Below are 26326 nucleotides of genomic sequence, written 5' to 3' on the forward strand. Positions count from 1 at the left end.
CTACCTGGACTTGTGCAAAGGATTTGACACTGTCCCACATGACATTCTTGTCTCTAAATTGGAGAGACATGGATTTGATGGATGGACCACTTGGTGGATGAGGAATCGGCTGGATGGTCGCACTCAAAGAGTTGCAGTCAACGGCTCGATGTCCAAGTGGAGACCAGTGATGAGTGGCGTTCCTCAGGGGCTGGTATTGGCTGTTTAACATCTTTGCTGGTGACATGGACAGTGGGAGCAAGTTTGCTGATGACACCAAGCTGTGTGGTGCGGTCAACATGCTGGAGGGAAGGGATGCCATCCAGAGGGACCTTGACAGGCTTGAGAGTTGGGCCTGTGCGAACCTCATGAAGTTCAACAAGGCCAAGTACAAGGTCCTGCACATGGGTCAGAGCAATCCCAAGCACAAATACAGGCTGGGTGGACAACGGATTGAGAGCAGCCCTGAGGAGAAGGACTTGGGGGTGTTGGCTGATGAGAAGCTCAGCATGACCCAGCAATGTGTGCTCACAGCCCAGAAAGCCAACTGTATCCTGGGCTGCATCAAAAGAAGAGTGACCAGCAGGTTGAGGGAGGTGATTCTGCCCCTCTGCTCTGCTCTGGTGTACCTGGAGTACTGCGTCCAGCTCTGGAGTCCTCAGCACAGGAAGCACATGGACCTGTTACAGCAAGTCCAGAGGAGGGCCATGAAGATGATCAGAGGGCTGGAGCACCTCTCCTATGAAGATAGGCTGAGAAAGTTGGGGTTGTTCAGCCTGGAGAAGAGAAGGCTCCGGGGACACCTTATTGTGGCCTTCCAGTACCTGAAGGGGGCCTACAAGAAAGTTGCAGAGGGACTTTTTACAAGGGAGCATAGTGATAGGACGAGGGGTAATGGCTTTAAACTGAAAGAGGGTAGATTTAGATTAGATATAAGGAAGAAATTCTTCACTATGAGTGGTGAGGCACTGGAACAGGTTACCCAGAGAAGTTGTGGATGGCCCATCCCTGGAATTTTTCAAGCCCAGGTTGGATGGGGCTTTGAGCACCTTCTCTAGTGGAAGGTGTCCCTGACCATGGCAGGAGGGTTGGAACCAGATGATCTTTAAGGTCCCTTCCAACCCACACCCTTCTATGATTCTATGATTCTATGAAATTCAAAGACCTGCATACTCATAACTTACTGAGAATGTAGCTCTTACTGAATGTGATTAGATGGTCAGTGCCAACACAACCACTGGATATTCCACCTCATCCCTTGATCTTTGGTCTGGGGTAGTTCACCAGTTCTGCCAGTTTATTTAATAGGAGGCACATGAAAAAAATGTGAATGTTAATTTTCAGCATGTTTTTCACTCCTAACACTTCCACTGACCACATGGATCTTTGTAGTCAGCAAATGGCAATTAAACAATTGTTTATGTGAAGTATGAAAAGACACATCCCTGGTAGGATACTATACACACAGTATAAAACATCCAAATCTGTTAAACGAAAGAAAAGGTGCTCTAATTTTGTGCTGTACAACAAATGAACAGCTTAACAGTCTGATTTTCCCTATTAATGTGCCATTATTCAATGATAAACCCAACTGACCTAGTTTAAAAAAAACATAAAATAAAATCAATGATATATGACAGAATTGTATATTAAAGGTTATTTATTTATTTGCTTAAAAGAAATCCTCTGCCCTAAACCCAGTGCCATTTCCTGATGCTATAAGAAAGTGCTGCTAAATAAGTTTTTCCTTTGCAGATTTGTCTGGTGTAATAGATGTGTGCAAGCTTCTTATTTGTCACCATATTGACTAATACATACTCAGTACTAAGAAAGCTGCTAGGTATCTCAGATTAAGCTTTTTGTAAAAGACAGGGAAAGCATCCAGCAGAAACCAGGTGATAAGTGGAGTGTTTGAAAAGAAGCAGTGAATGCTGTCAACAAACTGTTGTGTGTTTGATAAAGAGGCTGGACTGGAAATATAATTTGAAAACTCATAAAAACCTATAACTGCTCATGAAACTCCTCAGCAGATTTCTCCCAGTGACACAAATGAAACACAGTAGGAGGCAAATATTAAACTTAAGACGTAACTGGACCATTCCAGTGTGTTCAGGAAAACATGAATCTCAACCGAGACTCTCAGGCAACCCCCTCTGTATAGCATTGTGTATTTGACAGCTCTGAAGTAACCAAAATTGCCTTGTGGGCTTTCTCAAAAATGCTAAGCCTGCTTCAGAATACTTTTAAGAAACAATGAGAGACACAAGGTAATTGATTCACAATCTCCATCCTTGGAGATACTCAAAAGCTGTCTGGACATTGTCCTGGGCAGCCTGCTGGGGGGGACTCTGCTTGAGCAGGGGGTTGGATCAGTTGACCTCCAGAGGTCCCTTCCAATCTCAGCCCTTTTGTGATTCTGTGAATAATTTTTATAAGGAACTTAAACGTTCAAGCTGAACCGATGCACTTTTATCAGCTCTACAAAACAGTCTACTTTTTCAGATTCACAGAGGCAAGCACAAAGGGAATTAAATGGTCATTGCGCTGAGGCTGTAGTGGCTATTTCATTAAGGCCCTAACTTCTATTTAAACTGTCAAGTAAAGCCATCTAATTCTGACTTCCAAATCTCAACTAACTTAATCCATACAGCTAAGTTGTGGCATTGAATGTCCTTTCCACTAACAGTTGTACCTCGTCTAGTTTACATGGGTATAGCTTCAGTTTCCAATCTATTTGCCACATCTGTTAAAGGCCTACCAATCTCTCAAATCTTTTCCCAGAAAGTAAATGTAGACCACAGTCTGAACCACAGCTGACACATCCCTTACTACAGGGGAATGATTTCACCGTAGTTGAAATCATTAATTGTTTCTGGTCTCCAACAATGTAGAACAGGACAGCCATTGCTATAAAGCATGAAACACAAACAGAAATGTTACATTTTCTGTTGTCTCAATTCTGTGCAGGATCGTGGCTTGTGTACCAACTGGACTTTTTAAACCTTATGCCACTAACTTTGAGTCTTAGACCACTTGGAAAGGCTCTCTGATTTTGTGGTATCAGTAGAAAATAAAATATGATGATCTGACCTTCAGAAATTTAACAGATGGTTTTTTATGTTAAAACAAAAATCAGGAATATTTCAGTATAATGTGGAGACTGAAATTTTTCCAGAGTCTTAGAACTAAAAGTCAATAGCTCAGAGATGGCCTGATTTCCAGGGGAAGAAAAAATTATTCTGGGAAGGAAGAGTAGGTTTGAGCAGAAACTGAGATATCTGACAAAGCTAGATGCCAAAAGATAAAAAAAAAAAAAAGGAAAAAAAGGACTGTTCCTTTCTCCTCTGTTTCCTAAATGCTACCTTTCCTCATAGCTGTACACCATACACTGTGCTAGCACTTTGCCTCCACAAGTCACCCCCTCCCGTTACTCCACTCTGAACAGCACACTCACCCTAAGCAGCACAGTCTTTTGCATGGGCTACGTGTGTATGGTACGTGGTGACTGAGAGGACATGGGACTTTGTAGGCATCATTGGGAACAGTACCTTTAATTGTGACCAACCCTGGATATGGAAAACAGCTATCTCAGAAGCGTCTAGTGATTATTGTAGTTCTGTTATGCTCTGTCAGACCCAGATGTATAAATATGATCCCCTGTCTTATTGCCAGTCTTCTAGTTTAGCTGCTTTGCTGGTCCCTCCTGCTGTTTTATCCTTGTTGGTTTTTTCTTAACTGAGAGACAAGGCAACAAGATGAAGATTAAAGAAAATAAAATCCCCATGCCTATCACAGTACATGTATTCCTATTACAGACTACAAATAGCAACTCTGCTTCACACAGCTGTTAGAAGTCAAGGTTCACATCACAGAGCGGAGCGTATCACACTGTATCACCCCCACGAGCCTTAATCGACAAGCCTTGTAGATTAACTGTGAAGTTGATTTCTTCTCTGAAGCCTCCAGTCTTTATTTTTACTTTATCAGTAAGTAGTCTGTATTTTAGTTGCACAGATTAGCTTTCAAGCCCCTTCACCTGGAGAATTTTTAATCAGTTCTTCATATAGATTTTTTATACTTAGGGAAATTTTAACATTCCAGATAAATTGTGGTACTTGATGCAATATCTCAGTTTATCTGAGAGTTTTCAAAGTTGAAGATAAAGAATGCATCGACATATTTGTAACAGTGAACTGGCAATTTCATTAAAATGCAAAGAACAAAGTTAGAAGAGAAACATATTTGTACAAATAATAATAGCTTATTAAGTGGCACTGGCCTTACATTTTTTGGGGGAAGCCACTGTTATTGCCAACTTCTAAAATCACCATGGCTTGCTATTTTCAGTTATCTTGACAGAAACTATAATTCATTTAACAAAAGGCTATCAGCATTTTTGAATCAATACATTTAAGAAAGCTCAAGAAAGTGTCTAGGACAGGGTCCGTATTTTTTAGAGAAGAAAAATATGGCTGTTAGAATTGAGGAAGGTATATTTTTTAATCTATACTATTACATATTTACAAGCTAAAACCTAACACCTGAACCTGTTTCACATCAGACAGCTTTCTGGTCCTCTTTCAGATCCTCTTTCAGCTATTCATTCTGATTTCAGGATTGAAATTCTGCCTTCTGTAAGGTCAATACTGACACTTCGCTTCATACCTCTTGTGTCAGAAATTCCACCTGAGTTGTATGAACATAGGCAAAATAAAGACTGTCCAAGGAGCAGCAATTGCAGATTTTACTGAGTTGAACCTACTGAAGACATTGACTATTAATGTCTCACATACTGTCATGTGAGACATTATTACTCAACGACTGAAGCAAATTCAGAGCAGGAGCTCATGATAAGGCTTTAATGGATAAAATACAAAATATTAGCAAATACTTGGGACTTGTGAAGGAACGAAGAAGATTTATATTCCTTTTTGTCAGGCTGCCAGCTCTCAAATAATTCAAAGCAAATGGTTTCAAGGATACTTATATTTCTTTCCAAGCCTTTTTAAGAGCCAGCTACTGGTAAGGAGTGTGAAACATTAATCTCTTAATTTTAAATCTATTTCCATTTGTAGTAGGGTTTTTCCAGGTGGCCAGTGTATATTTAAACTTATCCTTCTTTTTACATGAAAGGAAACATTCTGAGAATGAAAAAACACTTTTACAAGGGAAAGGGGTGAGCAGGAGAGATGTCCTCCACCTGCCCTAGCACTTCTGAAAATGTTAGCTAGGTCTCCTGTCCCTCCTCTGGGGGAACTCAGCTGATTCTCCAAGTGATGCTTTTCCATTCAGGTGGAGTCCAGTGATGCTTCCCAACACTACTGAGTTAATTCCATAATTTCTTGTACTTCTCATCTTGCATACTGTGGTTCAGGTTAATTTGCATAAACCATTTCCATTTTCAGGACACATTTATAAAGTCATTTACATAGCTGACAACTGCATTTCAGTGAAAGATTCATAGCGTGGCTTCTGGTCTCCTGCTAATTGAGGTTAGAAAGGCATTACTGATGTAAAAATAATAATGAGATCCTGCAACTCAGTACAAACCTACTAATAATTCAGCTCTGGAAAGAAAACAATCTTTTCATAGTCTCTTCTTAAATGTCATTTAAAGTCCTCATTAGTATTCCATGAAATAAAATCTTAACCATCAGTGTGTTACGGTCTCCCAGTAAGAGTTTCAGTTGTTTTGCTCATCATTCACAGTATATGTAAACAATTTTATTTGACTTTAAGTTTATATTCTCCATAATTTTAGGAAAAATAAGCTCTTAAAAGATTGAAGATGAACAGCTGGACTATTTTTAAAATCTTGGCTAGAATTTATTGCTATCAAAGTTCATATGGGATATTCCTGAAAACCAGTTTTATACAATACGGTTCATTGGTTCATTGAAGAACCTCAAAGTTAAGCTGTAACAACTCATCCAATTAACCTCTTAGTTAACAGGTGGTAAAAGTGAACCACAAAGGATCATATTCTCATTTTCAGGTGCCTATGATATTCACATCCCTTATGCCATGTGTGAGCATCCAGCAAGGATTCAACATCTTTTGAGAATTCTGCCAGCTAGGGACAGTTGAATATCTCAGCTCCCTTAGCACATCTCCTACACAGCATAACTTCCTTGGTTTTGTAGTTGTACTGACCATACACAAGGCTTTAAGTTATTTCTGCCTCCCCACGTGCTTTCTTCCAGCCTAAGGAGGTTTCTCTCCCTTTTTTCCCCTCATTTCCCCAGCAGAGGATATCTGTCTCCCACTCAGACTGCCTTCAGTCCCCTGAAACCATTTGAATCATAGAGTCATAGAATCGTTTAGGTTGGAAAAGGCCTTTAAGATCATCAGGTCCAACCGTTAACCTAGCACTGCCAAGTCCACCACTAAACCATGGCCCTAAGCACGGCATCTACCCATCTTCTAGATGCCTCCAGGGATGGGGACTCAACCACTTCCCTTTGCAGCTTGTTCCAGTGCCCAAACACAAGCACTAGCTAACTGCTATTGAATTTGAGAAGGGTTATGGGCTTAAAGATGTTAAATTCCCACAAGCATCCTGAAAATACCTGACTAGTAAAAAAAAACCCTAATGTGACGCTGCGGGAGGGAAAGTTGTTATGCAAATTCTTAAGCTTTTTAGGCAACAGTGAAAAACCAGAGGAGAAGGATTTCATTACCTTCATTGCTCATGGTAGAGCTTGGAGCTGACTACACCCCAGGCAGCTCTAAAGGTCCCTTCCTTCCCTCCCTGCTCCCGGTTTCTCCTGGGACTGGCCCCAAGGCTGCTGTCTGATTTGGCCAACAGAGAGGGCAGTGGGTGTGCTCACCTCGGGCACCGTGCTTTACCCTGGGCACCTGAGCAGCGGGTGGGAATTGCCCAGGCGGATGCTGGAGAAGTTCAGCCAGAGATAGCAGTGAAACATGCATCTCTTCTGCCTTCAGTTCTACACCCGTAGAAACCCCCGCACCTGCTGCCATATTGGGGTGCAGGGATCCTTCTGGATGTTAGTGGCTGCTTCATTCCCTGCTGGAAGTCCAGCCGCTCAGGGCCATAAGGGAGAAATGAATTTCCCCTTTCTGACTATCACTGTGTTTGGGGGGCGCAGGGAGAAGGCTTTGACGAAATCAATTGCTAGAATACAATACAGCACATCTGCCTATTTTTAATCCAAACTGTCTTTGTCTAGATTTTAAAAAGTTATTATGAATCTGTTAAAGGGTGATAGTTACTGAATATTTCTTGATAATTCTTAAAATGGACTGTTGCTCCATAAATTACGTGATTCCTAGAACAGATTCTCATTACCAGCACTGTAAGTGCCTACACAGAACTTGTATTTGGTCCATAATAAATCATGGCCTTGAACAGCCTCACATGAAAACTCTTCATATATAGCTGTTTGGTGATATGGATGAACATGATTTTGCAAACTTGTCTGCACATTCTGTATTTTTTTCATAAAACCAGAAAATCCAGTGCAACACCATCAAAACATATAGCTTCTTTTGCCAAGATATACATTATTTCTAACAAAAAGCTTTTCCACTTTATTCTTACACATATTAATATATTTTTTATATAATATTAATATATCTTTATTACATTTGTGCTCCTATTTATTTTTCCTTCAAATGTCTTCTTCATTGCTAAAATGTGGCAGAAAATGTGATACTCACAATAACATAATAGATACTACAGGAGTCATAAGTGTTATAAGGTATCCAGGAGAGGTGTCATGCCTTTGTATACAGCTTAGAAGATGGACCATATCATCTGACTCTATTGTAATGTGAAAAATGATAATTCCTCTCCCACTGACTCTGAGGGAGGAATCATGTCTTCCTATATAATCTACATGATGGATCGGGTCATTTGATTCTACTGTAATGCAAATAGTGGACATTCTTCTTCCACTGACTTTGAATAATGCTTTTCTTTCCTAAACCACATTTCAAGGCATTAGAGCCTAGTAGTAAAAATGATTAAATAAGCCTCTTAATATCCTTGGCAAAAAATTAACATTTTAGTGACAGGGAAACTGAGGAACAGAGATGTTAAAGATTTGGCTCCATCCCAGAATTTATTTTGCAAGTTTAGAATCCAATTATCCTCACTCTCCATCCTGTGTATCACTTTCTAGCCACACTTTCTGAGCCGGCATCTGCACTGCTTGCTGCAGGAGATATGAGGAAATACTGCCCTTTCTCCAGGCGGTAGCATGTGAGCCTACGCTGAATCTCACCTCTCATGTGCCGCCACATTAGGAGGCACAAATGTAGAATTAGAGCTAGAACTGCTCTGCCGGCAGGTCACCAAGATTATTCTCTGGGATTTGTCCCAGGATCTTTCGTGTTTCCTATGATTCAAAAAGATCATGAGTCAGATCCGAGAGTGGTAGATCCACTGTCACGTGCACAAGCATGTTGAACTTGCACACATGCAGCACGTGCTGGATATGTTAGACTTACATCAGATCAACTGCATGCCAGCAGTGGCTCCAGTGCCTCTCCAGTCTGGGCTTTGGCACAGGATGAGCTGATCTGTACGTGCCAAGCAAATGCCAGGCACGAAAGCCAGGTGCCTCAGACCTACCTTGCTTGCTGTCTGGTTTTGCTGTCCTTTCCAGACTTCTTTCTATTACTAGTTTCTTAAGAATTGTGATCTCTGGAAAAAACCCGAAGCAACATGCAGTCAGTCACGTTGTAGTTGGTCATGATTTGTCCAGATACAGAAAACTGTATTTCCTAAAACAGAATCATGTGGCCAGAATCATCCCTACCTTTACTGTGGTCAATGCCGATCCATGAAGGAAGAATGTGGTCTAAAGTTTATACCGCTGACTCTACTGTCGGTCTACACTGTTCAGCAGGAAGCCATCAGAGGAACTCTTGAAACCAGATCCATGACCATGTATCCTGTCAGGAAATAGGGATGCTGACTGGAGCACTAGGAGAATACTTCATTTAGTAATTACTAAAGCATAACCTTTAAATATATATGGAACACATAAATGACAGTCTTATTGAATAACAGGTTTTATTTTTAATAAACGAGGTTATCCTAGTAATCTCATTTAAAGAAAAACTATCTTTATAAAATAAGATTCATGAATATGAAATTCAGACATGCAAACTGTCCACATTTTCTTCTACATCAGTGGGGTATATGGACACTCAGCATTGCTGTAATAAACTAACATTTGCATTTTAACTTTATGAGTTTCCAACTAAAGTATAATTAATTAGAATGATCATGTAGCATGTGGATTCAACTCAGGAGCATCACTCTGAGTAGAGTCTGCTCATGTGTAGTGTCCTCTCCATCTTTCCTGAACCCTTCTGGGGAAAGTTACTCACTAGAAACCATCAACCTGAACATTTTCCCTCATTCAGGATCTCAGGAAAGAGATTTGGATAAGAAGGTTCAGTTGAATAATTGGATATCCTGGGTAAAGGATTCAAAAATACCAACCCATCTTTACTCGGCTATGTAGAACTAAAGATAGCAATTATTCAAGGAGATGGTGGTCATCTGAGCAGCAGGGATATAAATTGATGTTTTCTAGGATGGATAAGCTGAATAAGGCCTCTTTAGCAAAGCATAAAAGGGAAGGAAAATGTGTTGGATAAGATAGCTGCTTAATTTGTCACAAGTCAGACAGTGGGGTATAGGGTTCCAGCAGGCCAAGGCCAGCACTCAGAGACCAAAGACAGAAGAGCAGTCTGGCACACTTTGAGCTGTAAGCCAGGATCCAATCCACAACAAAGCACTAGCTGGTGGACCTTGAACCAAGGAGCAACCCACCACTGGACATGGGCTGGTGGACCTCAAGACATCCACAACAGGATGCAGATTTGGTGGACCTGAACTGGGGTTAAATGGGGTAGAAACCTTTTTACCCTGTAGGCATTTCTCCACACCTTTTGCCTAATATGATCCCTAAAGGGACAGAGGATTCTGGTTATTGTCCAATTATGGGTTTGCCAGTATGGCTTGTATCCACACAGTAGATGTTTGTATGTGGTGGCATGAATGTGTAGACTGTCATTTAATTCTAACTCATATATCATGCCCTTTTTGACTGTACAAGTGACAATGACTCTTCATGGTATAGTCAAGTGAAGATTACTTCTGTTGGTGAATGGGCTGTGGGAGATGAAATCTTTCCTCATGGTATACCATAAAACATAACCTAAGTTTGATTTTATCTACATTTACAGAAAACCATGAAAAGAACCTACAACTTTTAATTCTGAAATATAATGATGCTTTCTGCACTATAATTAATAATCTTTTCCACTTCAGTCTTCCATCCCGTGCCATAAAAATTGATGAAATTTTGTTACTGACTTCATTAAAAGCTAGATAAGGTCCTCAGATTTTCAGTAAGTTAAAAGAGCATTTTCTTAGAAGTGCATTGATGCATCTTTATGGAGAACAATGTTACACTTTCTTCCCAGCTGCTACACTGCATCTGGCAAATAATACGAATACAGAAATTAAATATATATTCTTGTGGCATATGTAGTGCTATGCAGAAACACACAAGTGACCTCCGAATGAGCCACCACAGTACAGGAAGCCACGTCATCGCATTAGCACCACACTCCATCCAGTACAGGTAATTAGCCCTGCTGCTGCAGTCCATGCAACAGCCTAAGAAAATAATCTTTATAAAGGTGCTTTGAATGGGTAATTTATTTGTAATGGTCTTTCTGGAAAACAAGGGACTTGCAAGAGCTTTTGCAGATTTATATTCAGGCATTAGCTTCTCTAATTAGTCATCAATCAAATTGTTTTGTGCATGATTTGTTGACCTATGAGAAAGCCAAAGAGAATTAAAGAAGTACATGATGTTTTTATTTTTTTTTAAGTAACTCTCCAGTGGCCAAGCACAAAGCTAGCACAAAGCCAGCTCCAGCATCCAGGAATCTGGATTCACATTCTCAGTTTTGCCTTGCTGGACAAGGAAACAAGGATGATGTCTGCCTCATTTGTCTCGAGAAATCTGCTGTAGGAAAATGCTCTGCCTAGACACAGGTCTGCAAAATAGCTCTCCCCTCACTGAATTCATTGTGCTCAAAGTCTCTGTTTTTATTGAATTCTCTGTTTTCACTGGTGAAAGCCTTTCCCACATGTCTGAAAGGTCAAAATAAACAGAACGTAAATCATCAAATTACTGCTTAATTGCATCTTACGAAGCATTGGAACTGTATGCTCCATTCATCCCATTTATTTGTTTTACTGAAATGAAAAATTACTTTGACTTCCACTTTTTATTTTAAATATATTAATCCTCCTCTTTAGACATTACAGTTATTAATGCTCAGGCTGCTGCAACGGCTCTGAATTCTTATCACTCATTCAGCTGATATTATTACCCAGTCAAAGCTGACATCAGAAATGGTACCTTAATATTAGAGAAAGAAATCATGACTGGAATTATTCATAGATTACACAGCATACACTACTTGGAAGACAAAGAATCAGCAGAGCTGGTTTTTTAATGAAAATTTATAGCCTGATCCAAAGTCAATACAAAAATTCTCCATGGCTTCAGTAAATTTTGATCCTAGCCCTACGTAATGAAATTTAGGAGGGAGACCAGCAGTTGTGTCCATAGCCTTCCTTCTCTATTTTGATGTAATTTAACAGCACTGACAAGAAACCTATAAAAATACAGCAGAGATTTCTGGGTGTGTTCCCTGCAGAATCAAACAAGAGATGGAGCAGCTTATGCTACTAAAAAGTAACTAAAGGAAAGAATAAGTAGAATCACAGTCTTTAGCAACAACAATTAAGTAAATAATAATTATATTTAAAGTATATTATTTATGAGCTAATATAAAGCTCAATACTTCCCAAACATAGCTTATATCGAAGTGAGGAGAAAGATGCCTTCACTGTTAATAAATTAAAAATAAGTGTTGTAAAGGTGAAAAAGACTGTACTTTCTTGCTAGATACTTGCCGCTGATGCAACCATACATATTGCTTCTCCCTCCATCAGCTGGTCCTTTGTTGCTGATGTGTTTCTGACGAACCAAGCTTCCTGAGGCCTCCCTCAGGATAACATTTACTACGACTGGAAAAACTGAGATGATACTGAAATCAGGAACAAAAAATTAACATGGAATGCATTACAGACACAACTTTATACAAATACACACTGTAAATTTTGTTCTAAGTGTATTTACTGAGTTGTAAAATCTTATTATGAGTTTACATAATTTTTTCAACCTGTAATCACATACATATGCAAAGCTATGAGATAGGAAGTCTTTATAGGTACAAAGTGTTAATGATCCTTTGAACCTGTGTACGGAAAGGCCTAGGATGACTAGGCATGGATGACTACAACTGCATATGTTCAAGGAAGCTCCCCCGATTCCCAGCAACACGGTTTTATCAAAGATAACAGGAGTTCCCAGAATCTTGTCCAAGTATCTTTCTGGTTATCTTCTAAAAACAATAAAAGTCTATTTTGGCAGATACTTCGTAAGGGTTTTATTAAGAACATAATTAAAAAAATAAACATAGTTTGAATACACAATGAGATTAGATGACCCCAAACCTTATCCCAGAAAGAAGTTGCCATCTATGATGGAAGTGCATTAAGACCAGAAACAGCCATGGTTCTCTTTGACAGTATTTAATAAAAGTTTTGAATCATTGTGATGGGTAAACCCGATAGGTTTGTTGGTACTTGCAGTGATTTACATATAGAATCATAGAATCATTAAAGTTGGAAAAGACCTCTGAGATCACTGAGTCCAACCGTTAACCTAACTGCCAGGTCCACCTCTAAACCATGTCCCTAAGCACCACATCCACACATTTTTTGAACACTTCCAGGGACCGTGATTGCACCATTGCCTTGGGCAGTCTGTTCCAATGCCTAACCACTCTCTCCGTGAAAAAATTTTTCTTAATATCCAATGTAAACCTCCCCTGGCACAGCTTGAGGCCATTTCCTCTTGCCCTATCACTTGTTACTAGGCAGAAGAGACCGACCCCCACCTCGCTACAACCTCCTTTCAGGTAGTTGTAGAGAGCAATAAGGTCTCCCCTCAGCCTCCTCTTCTCCAGCCTAAACAACCCCAGCTCCCTCAGCCGCTCCTCGTAAGACTTGTGCTCTAGACCCTTCACCAGCTTTGTTGCCCTTCTTTGGACATGCTCCAGCACCTCGATGTCCTTCTTGTAGTGAGGGGCCCAAAACTGAACACGGTACTCGAGGTGTGGCCTCACCAATGCCGAGTGCAGGGGCACTATCACCTCCCTGGTCCTGCTGGCCACACTATTCCTGACACAAGCCAGGATGCCACTGGCCTTCTTGGCCACCTGAGCACACTGCTGGCTCACGTTCAGGTGGCTGTCAACCAACACCCCCGGGTCCTTTTCTGTCAAGCAGCTCTCCAGCCACTCTTCCTCAAGCCCGTAGCGTTGCATGGGGTTGTTGTGACCCAAGTGCAGGACCCAGGACTGACCCTTGTTGAACCTTATACAGTTGGCCCTGGCCCAACGATCCAGCCTGTCCAGGTCCCTCTGTAGGGCCTTCCTACCCTCCAGCAGATCGACACTTCCACTCAACTTGGTGTCATCTGCAAACTTACTGAGGGTGCACTCAATCCTCTCATCCAGATCATTGATGAAGATATTGAACAGGACCGGCCCCAACACTGAGCCCTGGGGAACACCACTTGTGACTGGCTGCCAACTGGATTTGACTCCATTCACCACCACTCTCTGGGCTCAGCCATTCGGCCAATTTTTTACACAGCAAAGAGCATACCCGCCCAAGCCATGAGCAGCCAGTTTGTCCAGGAGAATGCTGTGGGAGACAGTGTCAAAGGCCTTACTAAAGTCCAGGTAGACAACATCCACAGCCTTTCTCTCATCCACCAAGCAGGTCACCTCGCCATAGAAGGAGATCAGGTTGGTCAAGCAGGACCTTCCCTTCATGAATCCATGCTGGCTGGGCCTGATCCCCTGACTGTCCTGCATGTGCCACGTGATGGCACTCAGGATGATCTGCTCCATGACCTTCCCCGGCACCGAGGTCAGGCTGTCAGGCCTGTAGCTCCCCGGATCCTCCTTCTGACCCTTCTTGTAGAGGGGTGTCACATTTGCTAACTTCCAGTCAGCTGGGACCTCCCCAGTTAACCAGGACTCCTGGTAAATAATGGAAAGTGGCTTGGCAAGCTCTTCTGCCATCTCCCTCAGTATCCTCAGGTGGATTTTCTACATTTTTTTAAGTTATCCCATGGTCTGTTCTGATAGGCACTTACAACGGAGTTCTGTGATACGCTGTTTTTGCTAAGGAAACTACTTGTGGGCTGAGAAATCAACACGGAAAGGAAGTCGGATTTCTTGCTCTTAGAATGCATACGGGCTTATGCAATTTTACAACCAAAGCATTTTTTAGCAGCATGGAATTTAAGACTAATCCACCCCCAAAACTGTTTCCTTGTTTCCTTTCATTCTCAAGGATGAATCTTCCCTGTAGTACAGACTATCAGAAAATATTGTGACCCTTCAGAGGAACTTGGAAATCCCTAACTATGCTTTTATAGTATGGCTCAGGTCCTCACTCTCAGTCTAAACAAAATATTTTCTGGGGGAAAAAAAAATATAAGAGTGAGCGTATATGTGTATGTATATGTGTGTATGTTCTCATCATTAAAGAACTTGAATAACGATTGCACATACTATTCCACTTGTGACTTGCATGATTAATTCTTTGCTTGACAGTGTAGGTGGCAACGAGCTGCAGCTGTGATCAGCCCCCTTCAGCCATTTAAAGTCTTAGGGAAGGTGTGGTTTTATACGGCATTTTCTGTTTTTGATGATGGCACTATTTGCAGAATACAACCAGGAAGAACAAGACTGATGACATCCTAAGTCTGGCATCAGTTTTGTCAGCTCTCAGAATATGGGAGGAAACACCTGAGTGATCTCCCTGAGTTGTTTGGAAGAGAAGCATTTGGAGGGTTCTCATTTACTAAATACCATTAGAATAAACCCCGATATTAAGTGACAAGGATACTGATGAAAGATGCTGACATAACTCCTTTCTGAAGATACGAAATCCTAATCAAAAATATTCTGTGATCTAGCTCTGCTTCTGTGTGGTTAATGTATTAGTTTTATTTAGAAATGTTTCGTCAGCTGTTACTTAATTCCACAATGGATCAAGATTTAACTAGCAATTTTTTTTTCAATAATTGAAGCTTACTGCTTAACAAAACAGTGATTAAAAAATTTTATACTAACATAATATCATACAATATCAGCTTTTCAACTCTCTAACGATGCCGGTGACTTGTTAGGCTGTTTTCACAGCCTGTAATTGTTGAAAGTAGCAAGATAATCAGGACGACTGTGAAAACCTGTTTATCAAACATGTAAGAACACCGATGTTCTGCTTATTTATTTAATAATTCAATTATAATCATGTCATTATTATTATCATGTTAATACGATTTCTGGGCTTTCAGTTGTATATTGGAAGTTTGACTGTACAGGATCTTGTCAGACAGCTTCCCTGTATTTTTTTCCTTTTTATTGCTTTTGCGATGCAGTAATGGAGTAATCTACTAATAAAATATATGGGCTGTTTGCTATGAAGATGTATTCATCTAGTTTAATTGGAGACAGTAAAGAGAACAAAAAAACGGTAGCAGTGGTAGGACAGTTGGTAGGACATGTGGATGCCTCCTTTTATAAAAGACCTCTTTTTTTTTTTTTTTGAGTAATTGTTCATGAATATTTTGGGGAAAGGAGACTGACATGCACATTGCCTAAGCAGGATATCTGACAGTGACACACCTGTGTAGGCTACTAGTACAAGATTATAAAAACATGGTCAAGACAGATAAGTTTGCAGACTGCATACATCTTTATTTTTTTTTACATGCTTTTTCTTCCTATATGTTGTCACTGACAAACAAAACGTTGATGAGTCAGTCATCTTAAAACCACTTGCTGACTGCTCGTTTAGGCTTCCTGGCAGGAAGAACTGCAGATGCTAAGGAACAGCTGCAGCCACACCTGCTAACCACGCACAGCTGGTTTACAGAGCCGGGGAGCCCAGGGCATGGCCTCCGCCTGGGAGAACTGCCAAGGAACCAGCCAGAAAGCCAACAGGTGTACAATTAATCACGTCAACAGGAAAATCGTATTTATTTCACAGACTCATTCTGTGACATGATTAATACGAATAAAACCGATCAATGGAAATATAACATAAACATAGTGAATATTAATGACACCCAGTCGATCTCTATGTCCAGCCTCTGTTGTGAGACCAAATCGCGATTTCATTATTGTAATATCAGGAGAACTATAAAATTAACTTTTCTACAAGGCACTTTCAGTGTATGAAAAAAACATAAATTCAATACGATAAAAATGGATTTGAAACATTAATCACGTCAGTATCATTTCTACGCTGTGCTGTAAGAAACTGTGAAGATTTAAATGTGCTATTTATAAATTGCATATAGACTCAATATGTTATTTCAAAACATCATAAGCAGATTATAGATATAAACACTATCAGTTGCGAACACCTTACATGTGGCTAATTGGGATTTTATTTTACAGAAAACTTAAGTAAAAATTAAAAATGAGCCCCTTAACAATTAATTATAACTACAATCGTAATGGGGAGATGTACTTTTTTACCTAGTTATGTATAAACCCATATTTATTGAAAAATGGAAGAAGAGTCATGGGGGGGGAAAGAAGAGTGACAAAATACGCAAATACTGTAAAGAAAAATCTTTTTGTATAGCAATGCCACCAAATGTAATCATTTTCTTCAATGGTGTAGGAAGAAAAATATGTAAATAAAATTATACATAATGATGAGAGACTCAGCCCAGCTGTTACTAAAAGACATTCTCCTACTGCATCCTGGAGCCTCAATTTTACTCTCTCATTATTTAGTTACTGCATAGACTGTCACCCTAACCCTCCTTTAAAAATTGTGTTTGATGAGGATATTGCTTCTAACAGAGCCCTAGTTCAAATCTGAAGCAGTCATGAAGAAGGTTTTCTCAGAATCTGTACATTTTCTGTAAATTTTACATCATCTAAATTTTGCTGGTTTAAGCATGTAATCCTTTAAGAGACCTCTTTGTCCTGGCAACAAAAGAAATGGGCCCATCTGTGAACTTCAGACAGTTTTAGCACGAACAGCATCTCTATCTGGTGGTAGTACTTTTCCCTTCTTTGAAACAACTGATGTATTTCCCTGAACTGATGTAAATCAAATCTCAAGTCATCAGTGATGGCATACATTCTTGGCAAACTCCTGCAAGAATTGCTGAGTTCCAGACAAAATCCTACAGAGGTGAGCTTCACGCTGTGCAGTACGGGCGACAGTTCTGCAGTTCATTTCTTCTCCTTGGCCTTCTCTTCTGTTTTGTATGTGCAACTAATGCCTCAGTTGAAATTTTAGATAAACTGCTTAAATTATCAAATATTAAATAAAGGGCCAGTTTCTACATTATACTCATTTTACTCTTTATAATGCTGTCTGAGATGAAAGCATCCAGATGTGACTGAGAAGTAAATAAATGAACAACAGCTTCTCAGAGTCTGTCCTAAATTTGGGCTGATACAAGACTAACATCTCAATTGAACTTTGGTAAGTGGAGAGAAAAGAAATGCTGCAGTTATTTGTGTTTTTATGCACTGCAAAAAGATACATGGGGTGTCTTACAGCAATTACACTGGATGTCAGCAGGAGGGAATAGGCCTTCTTATTAACAAGAGTTATTTTATTCTTCTTTCTACAGCTTTACCTGCCTAGAGGAAGACTGCTGTTACACAGCAAGCTCATTGAAGTAGGAGATTTTGTCTGCGTTTATATAGCTTGTACAATACAAGTGAGTCTTGGTCCAATACTGGGTGTCTTAGTTCCTATCAGAACACAAATACCAAAGCAATTAATGATACAACGGCATGTTGTAACTGGAAAAGCCAGTGCAGCTTCTCTAGTACAGTGGATGTCACGCTTGAAATAGCAGACTCTGAATGGACTCCACGATGTCGCTTGCTTTTCGCTGGAGTACTGATAAATCATTCTGGTATCATCCTGGGAAATAAATTCAATCCACTGGTATACAGCCTGAGTCACATCTTTGACAAAAGCAGGCAAAACCCATTTCTGATAAAGCATTGCAAGAGGTTAAAGAATGAAGGAGAAATTACCTTTGCAAATGAAATTTAAATCATTCACAGAACTGAAGATTCAAAATAACGAAATCTGCAGCTCGAACTGCTGTATGCTGCAGTAGCGTGCCTGTTACTTCCAAATAAACAGGGGGGAAAAAAAGGTGGTAAAGCTCCACTCAGCACTGAATGTCAATGTTTTGACTGCCTGTTACAAGACAACCACTAAGAATCTTCCCTTTCAAAACAATAAAACGATAATGTACTGATGGCCTCCTGAAATGAAGGCCGAGACTTTTCTCTTCCTTTCAGGTTCAATTCTTAAAAGTTTAATGCAAGCTGAAACAGATAATGTATTGAGTCAATTCAAGACTGGTTACATTTAACGGAATTTGCTCTTCCGAAGCCGCAGGGAGGCGGCTGCCGGCCGGGCTCCCCCGCGGTGCTGCCCTGCCGCCCCCTTCTGCCCCCGAAACCACCGCCTCACAGCCCGGCCCAGGAAATGTAGACTTTTAGTAAACCTCGCCATGTTCAGGGCCTGGTGGGCGCACGGGCAGGGCGCGGGCCGCACGGCCTGTCACACTGCCCCCTGAGAAACGCCATGCCGGGGCTGCTGCAGGGAGGCCCTGCAGACACCGCGCTCCAGCCCGGCGGAACCGCTACCCCCGGGCCTGGAGGAGGCCGGAGGCCCTGAACGGGACCGCCTCTGCCCGGGACCCGTCCCCAGCCCGCCCGCTGTGCAGCGCCGCCGGGGCGGGGCGGGGCGGGACCGGACCTCCCCTCAGCGGCCCTGCCACCGCCCCGCCTTCAGCGCGGAACTACAGCACCCATCAGCCCCCGCGCGGCCTGCCCTACCCGGCCGCACCCGCGCCGTACCCAGCGGGCCGCGCGGCGCCGAGCGTTGTCGTGGCGCTCGGCGGGTGAATGAGCCGGGCGGCCGAGCCGGAGCTGGGCCGCGGCCGCCCCGCCGAGCCCCGCTTCCCTCAGCCGCTGCGGGAGCCGCTCCCATCCTCCGCCTCCTCCCGCGGCAGCTCCGGGAAGAGCCATGAGGCGCGCGGGGCTGGGTAAGCGCGGCGCTCCGCGGCGGCGGGGCCTGCGGCCTCCCTGCGGGCCGGGCCGCGGCTGCCTGGCGCACCCTCGCCTGGTGCTGGAGGGTTCAGCGGAGAGGGAGAGGGTGAAAAGCTCGGCGGGGCGGGCCGGGGCAGGCCGGGCTCTCGTGTGGGCCGCGCTGTGCCCGGGCCTGTGGGAGCCGGAGCCCGCTGGGCAGGGCCCGACCCGTCCCCGGGCAGGGGCTGCGGGTGCGTGAGAGGGGCTGTGCCGGTGGGTGTAGGCCTGCAGCAGAGCTCGGGAGCGTCCATTACCCGTGCGTCTGTCTCTCTTCTCTTTCTGTCTCAGCTGGACTTACAGAGCAGCACTGGGGTTTGTATTTCATTGTGTTCATGAATGGTTCTAACACAGTGTTAGTTTGAGCCATGTTTCCATGGATGGATGGACAGATTTGCCACTCTTCAGTCAAATCCTTTCCAAATTCTCAGTCGTTTTTTAGTTTTAGTACTTCTGTATGTTTTCCTGCTGTGTATTGGGAAGAAAACCCCAATTGTTGTCAGTTTATTACAAATATAACCTGACGGAAAGGCAGAAATCTTTGCAGAGTTCCTGCTGAGTGTTTTGAGAAGTTTGGGCCCCATTTTTTAACCAGCAGCCATGTTGATGACTGTAAAGAAACTTTGAACTCTCATGTCATGTTCTAGAACCGCGTAGGTGCTGTGGCCTCACTGTATCGCTTAGGTAATGTTTATGCCTCAGAAATTTATGACTGAGTTTTGGTACTTCTTCCTAGGAAGTGAATATTTAGGGGCCGATAAATGCCATGTGGCTAAACCAGGGGTGTCTGCGACACCAGCCTAGATTTATTTCTACACTTGCGATTTGTGCTGTGTAATAGTATTTTCGCAAGATAAAACAAGTCTTGGATACGTCTCTTACTAGATCAAGAGAGGTGTTGGGATGTTTATCATAAAAAGGTGGGCATTTGATAATGCTTAGGTCTTCAGTCCTTTTCTTTGTCAGACTAACAGCTCACTCTTGGGTATGAACTGAGGGGGGTTAGACTGAAGGCCATCCAGCTCAGTATGCTGTGTCTGAGAAAGTGAATTGATGGATGTTTGTGGAAGGAGTGCAGGGGAAAGAGCATGCCTTCTTTTAGCATGTCTCTGGCAAACAATGCCTTAAGGAACATCCTGAAAGTACCTCCTGAAAAATCCACTGGAAGGTCAAGCGGAAGACTTAAATGTCTATTATGATGGTTACCAGCTGCAGTAGAATTTGCTGCTTTCCCTTGACATTTCAACTGTCAGTCTAGAATTCCTTTTTTTTAGTAGGCTGGAAATAGAAGCTGTGCACCAGTACATCTGCTGTGGGCACCAGCTACCTGGTAACTCTTTTTTAGCCTGTGATTATGTTACAGTCATGTCCATATTACATGTCCTGTCAATGAACAGTGTTGCAAGACAGGCCATAGAACTGCCACGCTGAAGTTTCTGTCCTTCCTGTCAACAGTAGTAACCAGGCTTCTACATGGTGCTTTCTATTATATATATAGAAGTAGCTGTGCCTGTTTAAAAGCTTTGGGGCAGTTGTTCACATCTGTTATGACACTGTCTATGTAATAATCATAGCTATGGTATTTTGGCCTGAAGTTATATGGTATATTAACTTATAAACATATTCAAAATTGTGCGTCACTTGGTAGGAAGTACTGTACTTAGATGCATTTGTAAAACAAGACAAAGGGAACAACCCTGACTCTCTAAATGATGTCATTTTAGTCAACGTTCTATACTTGGCATTGGTGCTTTTGATTGTGGGGAGGGGGAACTTCTTGACTCTCACTGTGATAAAACGGAAACATACATTTCACCTAGTCTTGTTGAGGATTTGTTGTTAGCTTAATTTATAGAGTAACAGTAAAACAGTTTACAAGTACAAACTAAAAAATTGTCGTTACTTACACTTAAAGAACACCTTTATAGGTGTATAAAATGATATCTATTATGAAAGTAGCATCATAATTCTCTCTCTTAAAATCTTAATATTACGTATGCCAAGCACACAGGGAAACTGTTTGAGACGGAGCTTTATCTGTGAATGTGGTTGGTGTCTTGCTTCTCTCCCTTTTTCCTCAAAAAGAAAAAAGGCACCCAAACACAAAAATCTTTAAATTGCATTGAAGAGGAATTAACTAAAGGCATTCAGACAATTTTAGTGTGGCATTCTGACTAGCCATATAAATATTGATTAATGTTATAGCTGGATTGCTAGTTGAATTAATCTAGCAGGATCTTTATCATAAAGCTTATAATAGTTCTTTTCTGTTTGCCTTTCTCAGTGTTGTTCTGTCCTCTTAGGTTTCAAATCTTTGATTTGAGGCCTAAGACTGATTTTTGTCTGGACGGGACATGGCTTTAATTCTCCTGCGCCCGTGCTGCTGTCCAGCTGTTGTCTGTAGGAGATCTTTATTAGAGGTTGGAGGAGGCGAATGTCTGGAGCTGAGGAGCTTCTGCTCTGCTTACTCTGCTCAGTCAGTTGTCTGGATAACAGTCCTGAAGCTCCAGCACCTTGAAAGCAAAGGCAGGAGTGGGAACAGAACTGCAGAATGGCGACAGAAATGGCAGTGTTCTGCTCAGAGCCTTGGCTTCCTGTATGAGGTCTCATTTGTAGAGAAATACATGCAAGGATCAGTGGTATTAGAGAATAATCTCAATTTTCCTGTTTTGAGTTAGGTGTACCACTCTGTGATAGTGACCTCAATGCTCCCTTCACATTTCCATGTAATGCCTAGGTTGACTTCCATAGAAGTAATATGAAAACACTATGTGGGGAAAAATTTTATGGTATAAAATTACAACCATTCCTCAGTTTTCTGTCTTCGATTTGCATATTGAAAGATAACTTATGCATTTGAAAAAGGTTGAATCTGTATCTCAGGAACATGTGGCACCTCTTCCTGACTGCCGAGGGTGACATTAAGGAAATGTGTTTTTAAATGGAAAGAGTGCTTTTCCACATGTGAAGAGCACTTGCTCCAGGGGTATTTTCTGTCTAACTACTGACTCTTGTGTTCGTAGGCGATGGAGCACCCACTGGTAACTATGGCTATTCCAATAGCGGATACAGTGTTTATGAAGAAGAAAATGAAAGGTTAACAGAAAGTCTGCGTACAAAAGTCAGTGCCATTAAATCAGTAAGTATTTAATTATAGTAGTATCATCACATTTATTGAGTTAAATTATATGGACCAGTGAAGCAGTAGTCTTAGTTTAAAACATAAATTTAATACAAGAAAGAATTATTGTCAAACAAAATGCATAATCATTGATTTGTATAACTGATTCTTCCTTTAATTAGATTTTTAGCTCGAGGTGTCCTTTTTTGCTAATCTTGAGGACAGCTCTGGTGTTACTTATGGCTTATTGTCCTATAGACTGAATTACTGTCCCTGCAGAAACTAGAAAATTTGAGTTTAGGTCAGTAAACTGGCTCAGGTTCATTTAAGAAAATGGACTACTTGGTTTTAGTGTTACCATTGTGGCTCATCAGCTTCTGCCGATAAATCTGTAATGTGAAAACAGCTGTTAGAAGTAGCATGCTAATATACTCTGAAAGAGAAATTTGTTGTTTTAATGATTCTGATTCCTTCCAGAGATTGAGGCCTTCTTTCAAACAAGCCTAACTGAAAGACAGCTCTGTGATTAAAATTGTGTGGGTTTTTTTTCTTAACAACTTAAGATGTTTTAAAGTACTTCTTAGCAACAGGTGCTGTTTCTATGTATGTAGTACAAGCCAATGAATTCTGAGGCCTAAACTCATTTAAATTCCTATTGCTAATAATATCCTGTTGCTTAAAGTTCATTTGTTTAGTCTCAAATAGAAAACAAAACCTTAGTTTTAAGTTAAGAAATTATCCACCTAAATAATTTAGAATAAGTTAAGGAGGTAAAAAGAAAAGCTTTGACCTTTGTTATAGAATTTCATTTCTCGTCTCCTTCTCTGGTATATGTTTCAAAGCAGTGTCCCAGGGTATGTCTACAGTGTGGCTGATGGTGCCCCATGGAGTAGCATGTGTGCTCTTTCTGCAGTTGCATCTTTTAGTGCAATGTAGTGATCTTGGAGTATGGAATAATCTGCAGATGATCTTCCTAGAACCATCACGTTTCACTCTTGACTTGATGATAGGTTGTGGTGAAATGCAGCAGTAAGAAATAATAACTTTAGGCTGTGTCACAAAAAACATATGGGTTTTGGCTAATCCAAAGCATTGGCGCCTGGAGCGCATTTCCCTCCCTTCTAGGAGTTGAGCTGGTTGTTCAAGAACTCTTACAGAGGAAGAGCTGCTAAGAAGCCTCAGTGGGGGTCCCCCCTGTTTCACTTGGGAGCTGCTTTTAAGCCGAGATTCCCCTGCCTGGCCCCTGCCTGGCCCCTGCCTTTGCTACGTTGCAGCTGTGTTGCAGCTCTGTCTGTGCCTGGTCTCATACCTCCCTGATTCCAACCCTAACCTGCAGACTTGACTTTCTGGCTTGACCTTGGGCCCGTCTCCTAGCTGTGGATGTGCTGGGTGATGCCCAGGCTGTTGCTGACCCTGGTTACTACCTCTGGACTGACTCTCACTTGCATACTCAACTTGCCTCTTTGTCCTGCCGCGCCCTTGCCATTTCATGACACAGAGAAGGAATAGACAGGTTCACAAAAGAAATTCCCATTTATAGGATAGCAGCAACTTGTCAAAAGAGATGTGTTAGCAGGTTACAGGTATCAACTCCAGCAACACTCAGTCAAAAAGAGCGCTCATGGTGTCATCTGTGCTGTGTGCCAATAGTTTTAACAGTTGTTCCAGGAAATGGATAATTGCTACTTAGACTTGACTAAATCTTGAATTTTTGAAAGTCCATGCAGTAATTCTAATAAGGAATTCTCTGTTCAAGGAGAAGAGGGGAGGAGGAGCATTGAATACCTTCCATGACTCTCTAGACTCATCTAGTCAAATGACAAATATTTACTTTCCTAAGGGTTACTGCAGAATACTGTGCATGTTATTTTGGTTTTTGAAAACACCAGGTACTGTTTTCACATTTTACCTGGGGAAATGCTAGTCATGTCACGTATTTTAGACTGGTTTCTCTAATCTATGTATAACTGATTATTCATATTTAACACTTTTTTTTTTTAATAGCTTTCCATTGAAATTGGAACAGAAGTTAAAAACCAAAATAAAATGTTATCAGAAATGGTAAGTGGTTAGTCACTAACTTTCTTTAAATATGGGGCAGGATTAAGAAGTTAGTAATGTAAAGCATTCCTTCTTTTAGTGTGAACATTTGTATTAAAATGTTGACAACTTATTGTTGACTGTAAAATGTGACCAATTCAGCACCAATATTTCTGTTCAAAAAGATAGATGTGCAAATGCATTACTTCCAAAGCACAACCAAGGTCTTTATACTTCAGATACAACTATTTGTTTTCAATTAGCAAATGTATAGTATTATTAAAAAGGCAGTTCTTTATTTAAATGTATTTAAGAGAAGAGGGAAGCAAAAATAAGGAAGTCAGAAATGCCTTTTTTGCTTGCATCCATCTGGATAAATGGGCAAAAGTTTTTCCTGGTTAATTTTCAGAAGTTCTGAAATAATATTAGTTTTGGAAAATTCGAAAAAACAGGAGAAACTACACTTAGCAAGCTTTAGGGTTAACTTTTTTTCTCAGAGTAACATGGTTTTTGTTGTTTTGTTTGTTTGTTTTCAAATGTAGGATAATGATTTTGACTCTACGGGTGGACTTCTAGGTGCAACTATGGGCAGACTGAGAATACTCTCCAGAGGAAGCCAGACAAAACTATTATGCTACATGATGCTCTTTGCGTTGTTTGTTTTTTTTGTAATATACTGGATTATTAAACTGAGGTGATGCAAGTTACCGTTGGTTTAAATTGTGTAATTTCAACTATGAAACAGTCTTAATTAATGAAGACATTGATCTGAAGTGACACATTCTGTTGATAAAACACAGTGAAATTGTTGTAAATTGCATTAACTATTAATGCAATGTTATATATAGTTTTCTTAATGTATCAGAATTTTTCCCATCATCCCCTGTTTTGGGGGGAGTATTTGTAAATATGCAGAAACTGCTAGCATAGTAGGTTGCTTTTTAAGGGGAAAATAGTTTTTAGAATCGATTTAAAAATACAGAAAACAATGGTTGTTCGGATATGAAATAATTGCGGAATTACAAGGCTTTCTCTTTCATTCTGCATTTCATTCTGGGCCATGCTCTAAATTAGAGCTCCAGTTTCAGGCATATAGTAATTTCTAGGTTGCAAAAGCATGAAGTATACTTGGATCTTTCTAAATGGGTTTTATCTGTGGATTTTTAAAAGGCTGGCCTGAAGCTAACAAATGTAATAGTGGTACCCCCAAAATTTATTTTTCTGGATAGCTCTGATAGTGTATATGTTTAAGTAGCTTAAACTGTGTTTTGGGGAGAAGTTACTTAAAACTGGATTTTTTTTATTTAAATGTGACAAATCATGCTTACACGTGTACTCTTTTAAGCAAATGCCTTTGATCATTGGGATCAACCAAGATGGATACAGTACAAATGTTTTCTTTATATTTAAAGTTTCTAAAACTTAATGATTCCATTGAATCACTAGAACTTTTACCATTAGTATGTTTACTTTTCAGACTGTGATGATCCCTAAATCTACACTGCATGATGTCTGAAATATGATGTCAGATATTTTGAATTTTATATTAAAGTATATTATGATGCACCTGTTGGAGGTGCTGTCATATTAAGGTTTTTTTTATTTTCAAGACAGCTTTGGCTCACCAGATAGTTTCTAATAATTGAAGCTATTACGCTGCTGAGTTCAACATTCAAAAAATTAAGTTTCCTAGATATTAAAATTGTATCTACAATTTTTGAAAAACTTTTCTAGAAATACTGTATAGTATGCTGCCACTAATAACTAATTACAAACTGACAAATAAAGTGTTCTGTAGTATTCAAGCTAGTGGTGTTTATATACATTCTTCTCTACTGTAGAATACCAATGTATTTTTTTGAAAATGGTGCTGCATTTAAGGGGCTATACTTGTGTGGG

At 40.8% G+C, this 26326-nt stretch overlaps 1 protein-coding gene across 2 annotated transcripts; it reads left to right on the top strand.

The window, feature by feature from the left end:
• The first annotated feature begins 19026 nt into the window (after window positions 1-19026).
• On the top strand, window positions 19027-26236 carry BET1 (Bet1 golgi vesicular membrane trafficking protein). Of its 2 annotated transcripts, none has more exons than XM_087774708.1 (4): window positions 19027-19226; window positions 22290-22405; window positions 24392-24448; window positions 24970-26236. In XM_087774708.1, the coding sequence occupies exons 1-4, from the start codon at window positions 19208-19210 to the stop codon at window positions 25123-25125; spliced, it is 348 nt and encodes a 115-aa protein (XP_087630834.1). In that variant the 5' UTR covers window positions 19027-19207; the 3' UTR covers window positions 25126-26236. The 2 variants fall into 2 exon arrangements, with proteins under 2 accessions (XP_087630834.1, XP_087630842.1); XM_087774716.1 differs by having other exon boundaries at window positions 22290-22387.
• Window positions 26237-26326: the final 90 nt, after the last annotated feature.

The sequence above is a fragment of the Nipponia nippon genome, unplaced genomic scaffold (assembly GCF_047370975.1).
Source record: "Nipponia nippon isolate SJK-2023a ecotype South Korea unplaced genomic scaffold, ASM4737097v1 scaffold_1, whole genome shotgun sequence".
NCBI classification, from domain to species: domain Eukaryota; kingdom Metazoa; phylum Chordata; class Aves; order Pelecaniformes; family Threskiornithidae; genus Nipponia; species Nipponia nippon.